Genomic DNA, 17,516 nt, shown 5'->3' on the forward strand with positions numbered 1-17,516 from the left:
TGATGAAATTTAGTTTTTTACTATTAATACAGTTTAATTTTGTAATTTTAACAATAAATAATCTCATTGTGCTTGAATATTGTATGTGATGTCCTCCATGGCTCAGGGTTTGGTCTAAAATATTTGTAAGATGTCACATACATTGAAACTTTTTCTTGAGCTGATGTAAAGTATTGATGGGCAATAGTCAAATCAGAAGTGTAAATTGACAAAAACTGTTTTAGGGGAACAAAATATCATGGAAATTAGAACTTACCCTACCCCTTCAAATAGTAAAAGGGCATTTTAAACTAATGAAATTGATCTAGCTACATGTATCAATACCAGACAGAAGTGTATATTTTGGTAAACGGTTTTGCTTTCTGTGGGAGTGAGTTGGAAGATGTAAATCACATTGCATTTCCAGACCAAGAGGATCGACCTACCTCCAGTGACTTTAAAGAAAATATTTTGACTTTCTTTTATGGATCAATAATTAAAATGTATAATTCCATGTTTTTTCTCAACCCTAAGCCTAATCTGCATCTTTATGCATGGATGATTTAGATTTGTTTGAATAGTTTTTATTTATAATAATTTACAACCAAATCAATTTATGCATTGCTCCTTTTACAGAACAAGGTGTGATTTAAATATTCTCTTGTTTTTATCAACTCTAGAATGCTTTTTTATAACCTTTTCTGTTGTTTGTTTTTTTTACCGTGTCCTGTCTGGCTGTGAAGCAAGCAGAATTGATGTCTGAATGCTGGTGACAAGCCTTACAGATTTACTCTCAGGTGGAGCATCAAAGCGTTTGCTTTTAATGTCACGCCTGATACTTTGAGGATTTATGGAGGAAGGATGTGACCGAAGAACAATAATAATTAAACTGTGAGACAAAGTTAAAATGTTTTCAGCCAACACGGAAGCTAAACGAGTGGAAATCCCCTCAAGCGTCCTGGATGATCTGTGCAGGTCAGGGGAATATTGCCCTTATCACTCACATGGATTATTGTATTTTGTGACGACAGAGTTGTGATTGTCAGAGATTAACTAGCCACTATTGTTTGTTGTGTCGTTTGAAGTTACCAACCTGTCTCTAGAGCTCACTGAAAGTCATTTTGGGACCATCTTCGGATTTATAGATTTAACCAGGCTGACACGACTGATGCCCATAGTCCAGGTGTTAATCTGTCATAACATCGGTCTGCTCCAACTCTCGGGTTAGAGGATCTCTTATCTCTGCAATACTCCTCTGTAAAGAATTTACACGAAGATCCCAACTACACTAACTTAACCCAGCTGATCAGGAACCAAACAGAAATCTGTAACATCCATCAGTTCTCTTGGCTGCAGTGTGCCTCAAAGACTGAATACTGGATGGATGCTTTTCATAATTAGTGGAGGAAACTAAACTGCTTTCAAATGAGGACATACATCTTTTATTTAGTAAAGAAAACTAAAAGAGGTGATTGAAATGCTAGAGCTCAGGGCATCTAGCAGACTTGGTCATACATGGTGTGCGCTGTCCTATAATAAAGAGGACAGGTTCAGAGCAAGCTGGATGTTTGTTGTTATTGGTTCTGGTGTTTTTGTAAGTGAACCATAAAGTAAATTATGGCTTAGTATAAAACACAGAATTAACAATAATGTGACGAAGAACATACCATAACAACTTTATTTATAAAGCACATTTAAAAACGGCATGGCAGCCGACCAAAGTGCTGTACAGAATAAAAAGTAAGAACACAACATAAAAACAATACACGGTCAACAATAAAATACACAACAAAGCAGATAATCACGGTCAATAGAAAACACATAGTAAAATAATAAAAGTCAGGGATTTAAAAATGCCTGGTCGTAAAAGTGAGCCTTAAGTAGTGACTTGAAACGGAGGAGGGATGGCCTCACTGAAAGAGGAAGAGCATTCCAGAGTGTCGGAGCAGCATAGACAAAAGCACACTGCCCCCGCGTTTTGTATTTCCTTGTTGGAACGCGAAGCAGCAGGCAATCAGTAGATCTCAATGTCCGGTTTGGCACATAACGAGTCACAAGATCAGACAGGTAATCCGGAGCCAGACCATTCAGGGCCTTAAAAACAAAAATCAGGATTGTAAACTTTGATTCTGAAGTTTACGGGTAGCCAGTGGAGCTGCGCCAGTACAGGTGTGATATGGTCTCTTCTAGGGGTGTTTGCTAAAAACCTGGCTGCCGCGTTCTGTATGACCTGAAGCCTATAAGAGCGGAGGCAGGTAAACCAATTAAAATGGAATTTGCATAATCCAGTCGGGAGATGATAAAAGCATGAATTACGGATTCCAGGTGTGCTCGTTTCAGGATCGGTTTTAAGCAAATTAGTCTGCACAGCTGGTAAAAACACGATCTGACCACTGCGTTAATCTGAGGGTCCATGGAAAAGTGAGTATCCAGTTTCACCCCCAGGTTGGTAGCACACTGATTGAGGTCATATGGGAGAGTGTCCAAATCAGAAGATAAGTGTATGGTTTAGTTAGGGGTCATGAGGAGTGCCTCAGACTTAGAATCATTCAGCTTCAGGAAATTGTTGGCAAGCCAAACCCTCACTTCAGGCAAACATTCGTCCAGAACAGAGAGGGAGCCTGGTTTGTTCAAAGCCAGGTAGATCTGGCAATCATCTGCATAGATATGATAGCTCAGGCCATATTTCCTCAGGATGAAACCCAGGGGGAGGATGTAAATTTAAAACAGGAGAGTCCCAAGCACAGATCCCTGCGGAACTCCCCATGGAAGTGGAAGGCATGTAGAGGAACAATTACCCAACTGAACCTTGGAAACTCTGTTTGACAGTTATGAGCAGAACCACTGAAGTGAGATACCCCTAAGCCCACCCATGACTCAAGTCTATCCAGCAAAATATCATGGTCAATGGTATCAAATGCTGCAGAAAGATCTAATAGAAGGAGCAAAACAGGAGACCTAGAGTCAGAAGCCACCAGGATGTAATTGGTCACGCGAAGAAGGGCTGATTCAGTACTGTGAAGTGGCCTAAACCCAGACTGGAACACATCAACCAGAGAAAAGCTATTCATGTGTGCTGTAATCTGTGAATAGACAATCTTTTCAAGGACCTTAGACAAAAATGGTAATTTGGAGATTGGCCGGAAGTTTGCAAGGTTTGAGAGGTCTAAACCAGTTTTTTTTTTAAACTGGTTGCACAATCGCCTTTTTAAAAGAAGTAGGAGACACTCCAGTGGCCAAGCTAGAATTAAAAATGTCTAAGATGGTGGGGCCCAAAATAGGGATGATATCACCCACCATCCTCGGGGGGGAGAGGGTCCTCAGGAGATCCTGCTGGTTTCATATTTCCAATCAGATCTGCCAATTCACTAAGAGAGATGGGAGCAAAGTTAGAGAATGAGGGAGGTTGCACAAGACTATCCCTAATGTCCCAGACTTTGTGAAGAAAGAAGGTCTGGAGCTCAGCACACAATGACCCAGAGGGATCAACACTACCAGGTTCAGTTATCGACAAGATGGAGTTGACAGTGCTATAAAGTTTATGCTGATCACTCTGGTGTTGTGAGATTATGCATGCGAAGTATTTGTTCCTGGCAGATCTAACACTTTTCTGATACAGGTCAAGGGCATCCATCAGAAGCTGCTGTGAGGTCAGTAGCTTGTCCTTTTTCCACCTTCTTTCCAGCGCCCTACAACGCCGCCTGAGGCTACGTGTATCATTGTTCAGCCAAGGATCAGAGGTGGTTTTCTTACGTCTATGTTCAAGGGGAGCGACTGAGTCCAGGGCAACAGAACAAGTCAAATTAAAAGAATTTAAAAGCCCATCCACATCCGTGGTGATCCCAGATGAGGAAGGATGAGATAATTCAACCTCCAGGATGGACTGTAGTGAGGCAGTCATGGAGGGAGAGATGTGCCAAGAGTAGTGAGGAGCCTGCCTTCTCACTACAGGTAATATGGCAGAGATGTTAAAAACAACTGAGAAATGGTCTGAGAAACAGACAGGCTGAACAACCAAGTCCTGCACCTTCAGTCCAAATGGTAAAACTAAATCCAGTGTGTGGGAGTGATCACGAGTAGGAACATTGACCAGTTGCTGGAGGCCAAATGAAACCAGAACATCTGAGAAATCTCTCTCCAGAGGATTTGACAGACAACAAACGTGAATATTAAAATCACCAAGGATAATACCTTGGTCATACCAGGGGAGATATTCAGCTAAAAGATCTGAGAAGTCCCTAATAAAAGCAGTTATATTTTGGTGGTCGGTAACATAGAATAAAAAGAATAAGACGGGAGAGACTGAGTTCAAAAACAGAGACCTCGAAGCTGGTGGGGGGCGATGAGCCCGGGAGTCGCTTGAGGGGGAGGGAGGATGAGTACATAGTCAATAGCCCCCCACCTCGACCCGACAGTCTGGGCTCATTCACAACAGAACAATTTGATGGAGCAAGAGCAGAACACAGCACAAGCATCACAGAACAGAGCAGTACCTCTGTTCGTCGTGTCTGATTTTCAGTTTGTGTGTTTCTCCAGTCGGTTCATCCTTCACATCCCCAGTGAGGAGCGGGACAACGCCATCAGAGTTTGCTTCCAGATCGAGCTGGCTCACTGGTTCTACCTGGACTTCTGCATGCAGAACACTCCAGGAGCACCTCATTGTGGGATCAGAGACTTCGCCAAAGCTGATATCCAGAAATATGATCCGTTTTTGTCTCATCATTATAAAAATTACTTCTACTGATTAATCTGTGCTGCTAATTAATATTTAATTTACTGCATGTGAAAAAGCATGTGTCTTGTTTCATAGACTGTTCCATGGGTGGCGCTTATCTTCATGCTTGCAGACACTAGATTTTCTTTGACACATGCAAACTTTTCCATCACTGCCCTTTCCTTCTGCCCCATGGAGAAGACGTGCAGAAGGTTCTAGAACAGAGATCACTAATAGGCGGACCTGGGTCCGGATCCGGACCGAAATGCTGTCTGGTGTGGACCCGAGCCTAATGCCAAAATAAAGTTCGCCTAATTTTATAACCGCTTCTGGCCAGTGCAGCTATTGCACTCTTTACGGTAGTATTCTAGCATCCACGAACACCCACAGGCCAATTGTGCGCGAGTTTAGTCAGACCACGTGACACCAACAAGCCAATAACATGTTTTATTCCTGCCAGAAAATACAGGCGATACGTAGCGAAAATAAACGGTTCAGACGCCGGAGAGAAGGAGAGCAGCGAAGAGCAGAAATTCGAACAGAGAAAACGAGAGATTCAGGCGGAGAGCGGTGGAAAGAAGGAGACATTCAGGCTAAGAGCAGCGACAAGGAGAGATTCAGGTGTAAAGGAGGAGGAATTCAGTTAGAGAAAAGGAAAGCGGCGACAGGCGACAAGGAGAGATTCAGGCGGGTGAGACGGAGAGAAGTAGAGAAAGCAGAAATGGCAGCCTCTAAAAAACGGAAAGTGGACAGCGAAAATAGAGCATTTAATCCAGAATGGACAGAGTCATTTCTCTTTGTTCTTCCCACTGGTGGCACAAAACCTGTTTGTCTCATATGTTCAGAAACAGTGGCACTTATTAAAAGTGGCAATGTGAAACGCCATTATGAGACAAAACACAAATGTTTTGAAGAAACATATCCCCTCAGATCAGAAGTAAGATCAGAGAAAATACGTAGTCTCAAAGCCCAATATGAACAGTCCACCAGGATCCTGAGCCACACGTTCACTGCTCAGCAACGAGCCCATGAGAGTTCCCTCAGAGTTTCTTGGATTTTGGGTCAGCACAAAAAACCATTTACTGATGGAGAGGTTGTCAAAGAGTGTATGACAGCAGTTGCTGAAACACTGTTTGAAGGAAAAGAAAAACAAGAAGTTTGTGAAAAAATAAAGCAAATCCCCATATCAGCATCATCTGCTACAAAGAAAAGTGAAATACTGACTCAGGATGTTGTAGCCCAGCTAGATGAAGCCATACAGAAGGCACCATGTGTAGGTTTGGCTGTGGATGAGTCCACTGACGTGTGTGATAATGCTCAGCTGTTGGTTTATGTGAGGTTTTATTACGCAGAGCAGAAAGCATTCTATGAAGACCTGCTGGGTATTACTCCTCTTCAGACCAGCACAACAGGAGAGGACATCTACCTGGCCATTATGGAGATGTTGGCAAAGAGAGGAATTGAGCCTTCAAAAGTGATTTCGATAACTACAGATGGAGCCCCTGCTATGATAGGGAGAGAAAAGGGAGCTGTAACAAGAATGAAGAAAGACAACCCTGACCTCTTAACCTACCATTGCATTATTCATCAATCTGTCCTCTGTGCCTCCCTGTCAGATGAGCATGCTGAGGTGATGACTTCAGTGATGAAAATGATCAACTTTCTTAGAGCGTCCTCTTCCTACCAGCATCGCATGCTTAGAGAATTCCTCAAAGAAGTTGATGCCAATGCTGATGATCTTCTGCTGCACAACAATGTGAGATGGCTCAGCAAAGGCAGAGTTTTAGCACGCTTTTGGGCCATTAGGAGGGAAGTAGCATCTTTTTTGGCAGAGCTAAAACATCATAAGGCAACACAGTTGTCTACATTTCTATAAAATGAGAAGCAGATGGACAATGTTGCCTTTTTGGTTGATATAACTTCACATCTAAACGAACTGAACTTGAGGCAGGGCAAGGACAATTCCATTTGTGAACTAATGACAGCTGTCCGTGCCTTTCAGAGAAAACTTGAAATGTTCAAGGAGGACTTGCAGGAAGACTGTGTCCACTTCCCAGCAGTGCAGGAACAGGTTCAGGGACAGCGAGATGTCTCGTCGTTTGTTGTCTTCATTGATAAACTTATTGCTAACTTCAGCAATCGTTTTGATAGCTTCAGCATTGGCCAGCAGCTCACCATGTTCATTCAGAACCCATTCCTCATCACAGATGTCAGGAGCTTCTCAAAGGAAGCCACACAGCATTTTAAATGGGTCAATGCCAGGGATCTTCAGATGGAGTTAGTTGACCTCCAAGCAAACTTGGCCATGAAAGAACTGTCTGCCAGGACTGACCCGTCCTCATTCTGGCTCCAAATGGTTCCTGAGACAGCTTTCTCACATCTAAAGAAAGTAGCCTTGTACATCCTGACCATGTTTGGTTCCACCCACAACTGTGAGGCAGCGTTCTCCACAATGAACATTATAAAAAACAAATATCGTTCCAGGCTCACCAATGAGCATCTCCACACATGCATGAGGATGGCTCTGTCTCCATTCAAGCCCAGGTTCAAAATGTTGGCAGGACAAGCAAGAGCTCACTTCTCTCACTAAGTAAAAATGTGGAAAACATTAACCTAAATATATGTTCAGTTATTACATGTGTGCAAAGTCACATTTTTTAAAATCATTTTAAGACTTTTTAGTTCGCACGTGAAGAGGAAAAATGTAAAAAAATTAAGCTTTTTCTACATTTATTCTGAAGTTAGTAGTTTGTGAAGATTCAGTTGCCATGTGTTATTTTCTTGTTGACACTTTTTTCTACTTTTATTTAGTAAATGAGATAACATTCCAAATAAATCATTTACATGTTCAACACTTTAAGTGACAATAAATGTCATAAGTATTTGAATTACACTGAAGTATTTCTGATTTGATATGCAAATTAATAATGCAGATGTTGATAAAACTGCTAGGATACTTAAATACATGTCACACTATTGTAGGTCGGACATAATGATCTTTCGGACCTTGGGCTAAAAAAATTCTTTCTGACTGGACCTTTTTAAATAGTATTTGTATACCCCTGTTCTAGAACAGTGGAAGGAGTACAAGATGGGTGTACCGACTTATGGAGCCATTATCCTGGACGAATCACTAGAGAGCGTGAGTTTGTGCTGAGCTCACTTGTTGAAGGAGTATCAGATCTAGCTTTTATAGCTGGTATAGGAGAGATCTCAGAGCACGGGGAAGCCATACTTCCCTCATAAGTCACCATAATCTTGGTAGGAAGTAGAGCAAAAAGTGTTAAAGAGAAACAGCTGATCTTAATCTTAGATGTGTCCAACTTTTACACGTGTGTATGTGTGTGCACATGTGCATGCCCGCTCTTGTGTGTGTTTTAACTGGTGCACCTTTTCTTTTTCAGGTACTACTTGTTCAGGGCTACCTTGCAAAATCTGGCTGGGGCTTTCCAAAGGGTAAAGTGAATGAGGATGAAGCTCCCCATGACTGTGCAGTTCGTGAGGTGAGTCAGCTTTTAAATCAATCAATCATCAATCAGTCAATCAAAACTTTATTTTTAAAGCGCTTTTTATACATAAAATATGACTCAACAAAAGAAAAACTAAATTTGTCCCCCTTCCCCAAACCACTCTCCCAAACATACTCTCACAAGGGCACACGAATGCATGCACACACACAAGCACATACACAGTTAAGAACATAACAACACTCAGCTGAGCTCAGATGTGCCAGATAGGATAAGGAGACGCCACCAGGGGAGCCATCTGTCCTGAAAGCAGCAGCCTTTGTGCCGACACAGGGTGCCCGAATGAGTTAGGGCTGAGATCTCCACCTCCACCCAGGGGCTACCCGGAAGTGCACCCAGGCCGCCATTGCCAACCGCCGCACCCGAGGCAGACGGCTCCCACAGAGAAAACACTGGAAATAATAAAATACATTAAAATATAAATTAACAAGTGCTAAAATAAATAATAATAAGTAAATTATGTAAATAGAAATTAATGTAAAAACATAGATGGATAGTAAAACTGATAAAAAGTTATGAAGAACATTTATGCAAGCAATTAAAACAGGCTATGAAAAATAATATTTAACATAGTTAATAGTTAAAAGCTAAGCTAAAAAGGTGAGTCTTGGGCCTGCTCTTGAAAACATGACCAGCTTGATGCAGTAGGAGCCATATGTAAACATAAAACTGAGTTAAAAGACTTCTTTTTGGTCCTTGAGGATGTTTCTCTTCTCTTTTTAAAGAACTTTCTGAGTTCTAAACTGAAACGTGACGTTCATAGCTCAGAAACCTGCTGCAAGTTAATGTCTAAATTAACCTGGTCCACTTTAGAAATGTTATTCGTCATAGTCCTGTTGTCTGTGACGCACTCTTGTTTGGATGCATAGTTGGTGCTCAGGGTCAAACACGCTGATTGCTCTCTAGGTGCTGGAAGAGACTGGCTTTGATATCAAGAACCGCATTTGTAAAGACCGGTACATTGAGCAGAAGATCACCGACCAGTTGGTACGGCTCTATATCATACCGGGGGTGTCCAAGGACACAAAGTTTAACCCCAAAACAAGGAAAGAGATCCGGGTAAGAACGAAATTTGACAGGTTTGATACTTCTAGCTGGCAGCTGCTTTGTGACCATATGACTCTTTCTTCCAGAACATCGAGTGGTTTCCTATTGAGAAGCTGCCCTGCCACAGGAATGACATGACCCCCAAATCTAAACTTGGCCTTGCCCCTAACAGGTTTTTCATGGCCATTCCATTCATGAGGTAGGTGTGTAGAAGTTTGTTTTAGATCCATCAAGAAAGTTTAAGAGGGTCTTGTCCTAAATGCTGGAGAATCACTCTTCTAAAGGAAAGGCAGGTTTTCTTTCAGCTGCTATCATGTAAACTGAGAGTGGACATGAAAGGACAGAGAGTCTATCACAGCTACATGCTCGCTGCCTCTAATATTCAAACCGGGGTTGGGTCCACTGAGTGTGATTGGGATAATCTGTCAAGGTTATTAAAGCCAGAGCAATCTCAGCTAATGTCTACGTGTAATAATCTGTTATGAGACGACCCCGTTTCCAGAATGTTGTTCTTGCCTCTTGGATCCAAAGCAGAGCTTCTGTGTGATCTGTGACCGTGTCCTCCTGCTGCCCTCTTCATCGTGCTGATAGATGAGACGGGGAGTTTATGCGCTTGCTTTGACTATTGTGTTGTTTTTGAACAAAATGCAAGTACAAGTGAACAAGTGCCGTGGTCCAAGGCAGCTACTGTGGAAACATCATGAATGAATGAATGAAAAGCTTAATCCATGTTAAATGCTTGCAAATGCCAAAATTTGTTAAAAGTCATCTTGAAACCTTTTCTTCTTTAGCTTAGCTTTAAAATCCCAGTGATAACGTTCTTTTATTGGCGGGTCTCGCCTGTCGTATGCTTGTCTTGAGTTGGCTTTCTTTGGTTTTATTCTTAATATTTAGTTTTATTTTTTGTTTGTATTTCTTTGATGGCGTTGATCCACTGTACAGCACTTTGGTGGACCCTCACATCTTGTGTTAAAAACGTGTGTAAAAATAAAGTGGTTTGGTAAAATGTTCCTTTAATAGTTTAAATCATAAATCATTATCCCCGACTTGTATTTATTCTCTTTGTTTTGGTTTTAATGATGTCTATAAGGCACATAGGTTGCCTGGTGTGTGGTGTGTGTGTGTGTGTGTGTGTGTGTGTGTGTGTGTGTGTGTGTGTGTGTGTGTGTGTGTGTGTGTGTGTGTGTGTGTGTGTGTGTGTGTGTGTGTGTGTGTGTGTGTGTGTGTGTGTGTGTGAGAGAGAGAGAGAGAGAGAGAGAGAGAGAGAGAGAGAGAGAGAGAGAGATTTGGCTAGCAGCTGAACATAACAGAACTACGGAAGCTCTGCATGGACAAGATATTAAAAACTCAAAACACAAAAGACTTCAATAAACGGGACACACTTCTTTCCTGCTAATACATTTTCACAGTTGATGCTAATACCTATGCTCCTTCAAGGGATGGGCTCCTGGCTGCAAAGCATTGCACCTTTACTTGTGAGTGTTTATGTAGACAAATAAACTTGTTGATATGATACGTAGATAAACATATAGATACATAAACTTGTTTATAGTCAGTACAAGTTGCAATATTGAAGAAAAATATTGCAATTAGATTATTTTCCAAAGTCATTCAGCCCTAGAGGGGTCCCTGTTCAATGTATGATCTTGTTAGTATAAAAAATAAATAATTTCAGAAGTCATCTCTGTGGAATCTTTGCCGAGTACATCAGCTGTTTTAAGGTGACCAGAAACACCATTTTATTCTCCTTTGTTCCCTCTAATTTCCCCAGTGTTTATTCTCTGAGTGTCCACTGTGTTACTTTTTCACAAATACCCCTTTAGTGGTAAAATTCTCATGAAATCTTGTGACTTTGTTTGAAAATCATACACAACCGAGTTTTTAAGACTTGACTAAAATGACTTTAACTTCTATTTATCTCTCAACATGCGATGTATTTAGGGTTAAAGGCCCGCAGGGAAATATGAGTAAATGCAGCAGGTGATTTTTGAGAGATTTTTAAAAATATTTTGGACATCACAGCTAGACACTGGTACAGTTTTTAAAATAACAATAAAAAAGTGCTCTTCAGCTGTGTAGCTGCACACGTGGCTCTGATCACTCAACAAAACCTCTTTTATCAGCTTTATTTTCTCTTTTATGTGACTGTGCCAATTACATCCCAGAGAGTACTTTTCCTGGTATTTTATTCAGCATCCATCATTTGAACAAATTCATCCACAACATCCAGAGAGAGGGGAGTCTCAGTTTTGGTCAGGATCGCCGTGGTGCCTGGCTCATATCTGTACCGTCCCTCTCTAGAATCAAGGCAGGAACAAAAAGTCATTTCTTCTCCAGCTACAAAAATAAATCACATCTATTACAGACTACAGTTTTAAAACTTCATTTAGATCTGTGGTGCCTAACACAGGCCCTCCAGCGCCACCATCCTGCATATATCAGAGGTTTCTCTGCTTCAACACACCTGGCTATAGGTGATTAACAAGCTTCTTCAGAGCTTAATGACACGATGAACAGGTAATTCAGCCATTGAATGATGTGTGTTGGAGCAGGGAAACAACTAAAACATGTTAGATATGTGGCCCTAGAGGACCAGGGTTGGAGACCACTGCAGCTCATCCTGTTAGATTTGTGTTTTATGAGTTTACATTTTTGTTTCAACATGCAAATGTTAAATTATTTCTGTGTGCTGTGAGGCAGAACATGTAAATCATGAATTTAACCTCCGTTATAAATAATTATGTTCATCTGTTCAAGTGAGAAAATGAATCAGAAACTGTTTCAAACAATTCTAACCATGCTTACCTTTTGCCTTTTGTTGTGGGTTTGTCATAACCTCGCAAGAATTGCACTCCAGCATCAGTTATGATGCACAAATCCACATTACTGCCTGAACCCAGGTCACAAAATATGCCTGCAGCAATGGCATCTCTAACCAGCTGTTTTGCATCCTCCAGCTGAAAGGAAAAGTATTTTTTTTTCCAGTCAGACATTATTATAAGAGGAGTTTTGAGTTGGTACAATTCAATGATTATAGTGGGACGAGATTCAGTGGTCATATGTTTGCCTACAAGTCAGAAAATAATGAAATCAAACTGTTAGTTTTTCTTTTGCAACAACCAGCAGGAGCCCCCTGTTGGTGTAAATCAGCAGAGGAAACATTTCTGCTGTGGATCTGGACACTGAAGAGCTAGTTCATTTTGACAACCTGTTGGTGGGGGCAAATACTGTCACCGCTCATCTCACCTGAAATCTAACTCCTACCTGATGTGACTAAAACAATAATCAACACTTCCTGATCCAATGCAGCACTAACACATCACAATCTCACATTACATTGAGCTCTTGTCAGTCTTACCTCCATGTTTGGTTTGAATCTGTCTTCAAATACTGAGACAGCAGCAGCAGCCCCAGAGCCTGAGTTAGAAAACACAGACTTGTATCATTATTTCATGGTGTAAAGGTAAATAATTTAAAATAAAATATAAAACATGAGGATTTTTAAAAAAATTTGGATGAGAGAAACTAAGGGTCAGAGATTGAAAATAATAAGGATTTCCAACTAATGACTGATCTCTCTATAATGATCAGATTTGGAGGAACATGAACATTTGGATAAAATGTGTCATTCGTTAATAATGATAAATTAATAAATCTATATATTATTAGACTGAATCTAATTAACTAATAAATACTTATTCCACTGTGGCCTACTAAGAAAGAAAAGAAAGAAGAATAAAGGAAACATTTTTTTCTATAGAGCCTCTGAAGATAAAAATCCCCAGGCACATCACAAAAACAAAGAGGAAAGAGGGAAATCAGGGGATCCTGGGGAAGCCGGAATATGGAGAGGGTGGTGATGAAGGTCACGCTAACACTTGGGAGACATTCTTCTTCTCATCCAGGCAACTCTTTCAATTCAAACTAAGTGCTGAATTATTGCAGAGAGAGAGAGAGAGAGAGAGAGAGAGAGAGAGAGAGAGAGAGAGAGAGAGAGAGAGAGAGAGAGAGGGAGAGAGAGAGAGAGAGAGAGAGAGAGAGAGAGAGAGAGAGAGAATATCCAGGATCAGACTCCTGTCTCTGGGAGAACAACCATAACATGCCTCTCATGCTTCCTGTTAGCTTTTGGTCATTTCCTGCTGTCCAACAGAGATTTTATAACCTATGGATGAGAATCTTTACGTAAAAAAGTGTTACTTCTCTTTGTGATCCATAGCTATCAAATAAGTTATGAACCCAGTCAGTGGACAGCGAAGCTTCCAGATAACGACGGGCTTCTGTTAAACAAAACAGTTGCTCTTTTAATCCTTGTCCTAGAATTAGACTCCAGGCTTTTCCTGACAAAGAACTCTCTAGAGCTGGTCAAATACTAAACTTGATACTAACGATGTCCCACAGGATGAGTTTCCCAGTTCAATGGATGCTAGAAACACTAGTTGGAACATCATTTAAGCCCAGTGCATAAGAAACTGTCATGCTATTGCAAACATCATATAGATGGACTAAATAATACGTTGAAAACATAATCCCTCGACACAGAGCTCTGCTATGTACAAAATATAATCTGCAAACATTACTGAAATAAGGAAAAAGTTCTCTCAGCACATGGTCTTCTCAGATGGACAAAAAAATCGCCATGTTTCTAAAATAGGTTATTTCAGACACCAACCTTGCCATTTCACAATAGAGTCAGTGACACACATACCCATGGTGAGGAACGGCAGCTTATCATAGGAGCCGTGTGGATAAACGCTGTACAGTTGGGCTCCAGTCACATCAACTCCTCCAACTATCACTGATGAACCCATGTGACCCTGGTACCTGAAGAAACAAACGTCTCTCTGCATCAGCGTATAGTTTCAGTCTGTAAACGGGGCTCTGGTCAATGCACGTCGTTAAGAAGGATGGCATTGTGAGAGAATTTTGACACTTTTAATTTGAAAACTGGTGTCCTTGACCGGGGAAGACACCTGGGATACTGTTATTTAGTGCTGAGATTAAACTCAAACGGCAGGGAAAATGTTGACATATTATTTCCAGAATAATGTCAAAATATTGAGATAAAAGTTAAAATACTCTCGTTGAGAATAGGCTATTTGAATAGGAGCTCAAGATAACCAACTAGAAGAAGAAGAAAAGATCTTTTCTATAGCGCCTCTCAAGATAAAAATCATGAGGCGCTCCACAAAAACAAAACATTTAAAATATAAATAATAATTTAGAAAATAATTAAAAATATGTTTAAAATGAGCAAAAATAGACAATTGTGATTAAAAACGTAAAGAAAAGAGAGAGGGAGTGAATAGGAAAGAGGGAAATCAGTGGGTCCTGAGGCGGGTGGAATAGGTGGGGAGAGCTGAATAAGGAGAGATTGGTGATGAAGGTCACATCAAAGCCAGCCTGAACAGGTGAGTTTTCAGCTGCTTTTTAAAGGAGACCACTGAGTCCACTGATCTCAGGCTCAGGGGGAGAGAGGTCCAGAGTCTGGGGGCCACAGCAGCAAATGATCTGTCACCTTTGGTCTTTAGCCTGGTGCGTTGCACAACCATTAGGCTTTGGTCACTGGACCTCAAGGACCGCTGGGGGTGTAGGGACTGAGAAGATCATGAATGTATGATGGTGCTTGTCCATGTAAGGCCTTGAAGACCAGGGGCCTCATTTATCAAGCTTGCTTACGCACAAAACGAGGTTGGAAAACTGCGTAAGCAACTTTCCACGCAAACTCTGAGATTTATGAAAGAAAACGCAGCAGAAAAATGTGCGCAACGTTTTTCCCTCAACATTTCAAATTTTATATCTTTAGAACTTTTTCAAAAATTTAATTTGCTTTTTGAGGAGACAATTTGCCCCTACCTGAACAGCATTTGTTTCAGCTGCCTGGTAACCATGGCAACAAGAGGGGGCCGACCAGTGTTGAGCATGTGGAGCTCCACATTGGATGCCATGATTTGTGTGGCCATCTCTGCATCTGCAGCCACACCGGCTCCACAGCAGCTACGGCACAAACAAAACAGTTTCAACAAGTTAAATTTCCTCACGGGAACCGTTAGATCATGTGGGTCTGATGTACACAATAGAATCAAAGGAATCCAAGGCACGATTTTGCAGTGCAGGGATATTTGACACGTGTAGAGGCCTGGCAAATCAGGTGACACAAGCAGCTATAGCACAGACAAAACTATGTCAACAATTAAACTAGTGTTTCTCGTACCAAATCAACCCTGCTATGAATCTAAAAGGCAGGACAACACCGCTGTACTCACTAGATCTTTGGAGCAATGTAATGGATCTTCATGCAGTTCTTGTCAGCCACCACCATGTCATCAGTAGCTCTGGTATCTGCTCCTAGAACCACTCCATCCTAGAACCGAGGAAAGCAGATTTTCATCCAAATAAGCTATGGTGAAGGCTTAAACTGGTCCCTGGCTCGTTATTGTCACATGCTCCAAACCAGGAAGTCCGATTTGTTGTAAACAGATAGTTTGTTATATTACACTCAACAAATTAGCATTTTCTATTTTGTTCTCAACAGGTTGAATTCATTTTAAAAAGTCAATAAAATGTTGTCTTTTTTATTTTAGGAGACAGGCTTTAGTCATTTTCTCACCTTGAACACCATACCAGCAATAGTGGTACCCGTCTTTCTGGCTTTGGGACTTTTGTACCCCATCTCTGACAAACTGGACTCCAGAACTGCATTTCTGTTAGTGTAAATGTTCAGGGAACAAAAACAAATGAATTCTGGCGGAGTAGTTTTCCCCCTCTGCCATTCAGATCACCTGTTGTCAGACCCAGAGTTGTCTTACCTGTGACTGTTTTCAAAGGAGAAACCTGCAGTCTGCTGCTCAGAAGGATTCAAACTATGGAGCATGTTAGCTGCTGGTTTTCCCTTGAAGATCAAAGGTTTAAAGAAAAGCTGCGTCTGCTTGTGTGGGACACTGTGTTGGACAAAGCTGTTCAGCAGTTTTTACTTTTACTTTCCCTTCACTAGCATAAGCCACCCCCTCCCTTTTCCACTGTAAAAGATATCCAATCCAACCAAATATTTATTCTTATATATTTTGATAGGATTGTTTATATTATTCCTTTGACTGCTGTCAGACTAATCAAAAAGATCTACACCATCACCTCTGGTTCCTTTTTGAAAGAAAACAAGACAAATGTGAGCCATGAATTATGGTGCTGCTATTTTGGTCAGTGTGCTAAAATTGATGCATCATCTGACTGGTCTGAGTAACAAGTGTGTCAGTGTCCTCAGCTTGGTCACTTACACCTGCTGTTTTGGGTGGATAGAGTGGTTTTAGTCCAGCCTATGAGATAATGTCTACAGAAGGTCCTGTCTCCATTCCAGGGCCTCCTCCATGATGGACAGCCCCTATTCACCACTCCATGCAGGCAGCATCCTGACGCCTGATCTACCTCCTCTCAGTCAATCCAAAACAAAAAAAAAAGAAAAAAGAAGAAGCTTTATTTAAAAGAGATAATTCCATTAGCGATTTTTAATACATTTTTCTGCCAATTTGATTTTTTCATTTGGGGCTGTGAGTAACCAGAGATTACATGCAGAATCTGCAGCCCTCTGCCTTTCCTGCCCACTGCTGTGAAGAGCATACACCTACAGACAGTGCTGCCATGTCTTGAGCTGCAAGGCTGTCCTTTTGGGAGACACCACAGACTTTTCCCGCATGTCTATTTCCCCGCCCATGTGCTCAGAGATGTCCCTGTTCCTGAGAAGTGTGTGTGGGGCCCAGACCGACGCATCCCAGCCCGGTCTGTGCTGGCCCAGACGTGAAAGCGCCAAAAATATGTCCTCTACACTTTTTGTCATGAAGCTTTGACTTTTATAACAAATGCTGTTTTGCCTCATTACAAGGAACGCTGGTCATGGTTCCACCAATAAAATAACCATCCATCCAGAGGAGAGAATGTTTTTGGTGGTGTGTCTGAGACTGTGGAACTAAGCCATTTTCTAACGTTCTAGCAATTATCTTTACTCAAACAGTCTTTTCCTCTTCTGTCTGTTAGCTTTTTCTCTTTTTATCCATTATTTACGGACACGTGAAAGCCCACCACGTGAAGCTTTGGTTGTTTCTTACATTTTGATGTCATGTCTGTGGTTTCCAACTCCACTAAAAAAGCGCTGTTGCGCGTTACTTCCTGTAGGGGGCGAGAGCGTGCACATCCCCTCTTTGACAGGTGCGCTGCGCGCGCATTTAAATGCTGCCTGGCCAACCAGACTCCTTGTAAGA

The 17,516-nt window shown here is 41.4% G+C and overlaps 3 protein-coding genes across 3 annotated transcripts; 2 read left to right on the plus strand and 1 right to left on the minus strand.

Moving 5' to 3' along the window:
* The first annotated feature begins 826 nt into the window (after positions 1-826).
* LOC129164342 (m7GpppN-mRNA hydrolase) lies at positions 827-9,600 on the plus strand. The gene is made up of 7 exons (XM_070552179.1): positions 827-954; positions 4,516-4,667; positions 4,856-4,905; positions 7,743-7,835; positions 8,098-8,196; positions 9,127-9,279; positions 9,354-9,600. The coding sequence occupies exons 1-7, from the start codon at positions 887-889 to the stop codon at positions 9,468-9,470; spliced, it is 732 nt and encodes a 243-aa protein (XP_070408280.1). The 5' UTR covers positions 827-886; the 3' UTR covers positions 9,471-9,600.
* Positions 5,046-6,569, plus strand: LOC139070290 (SCAN domain-containing protein 3-like). The gene is made up of 2 exons (XM_070552169.1): positions 5,046-5,314; positions 5,381-6,569. The coding sequence occupies exons 1-2, from the start codon at positions 5,136-5,138 to the stop codon at positions 6,567-6,569; spliced, it is 1,368 nt and encodes a 455-aa protein (XP_070408270.1). The 5' UTR covers positions 5,046-5,135.
* A 1,777-nt stretch (positions 9,601-11,377) lies between the features above and the next one.
* On the minus strand, positions 11,378-16,342 carry LOC129164341 (proteasome subunit beta type-7). The gene is made up of 8 exons (XM_054744054.2): positions 16,074-16,342; positions 15,875-15,968; positions 15,531-15,628; positions 15,121-15,261; positions 13,973-14,088; positions 12,626-12,684; positions 12,073-12,224; positions 11,378-11,564 (listed from the first exon to the last, which is right to left on the minus strand). The coding sequence occupies exons 1-8, from the start codon at positions 16,136-16,138 to the stop codon at positions 11,453-11,455; spliced, it is 837 nt and encodes a 278-aa protein (XP_054600029.1). The 5' UTR covers positions 16,139-16,342; the 3' UTR covers positions 11,378-11,452.
* Between the last annotated feature and the right edge of the window lie 1,174 nt (positions 16,343-17,516).

This window comes from Nothobranchius furzeri, chromosome 6 (genome assembly GCF_043380555.1).
Source record: "Nothobranchius furzeri strain GRZ-AD chromosome 6, NfurGRZ-RIMD1, whole genome shotgun sequence".
Lineage (NCBI taxonomy): Eukaryota > Metazoa > Chordata > Actinopteri > Cyprinodontiformes > Nothobranchiidae > Nothobranchius > Nothobranchius furzeri.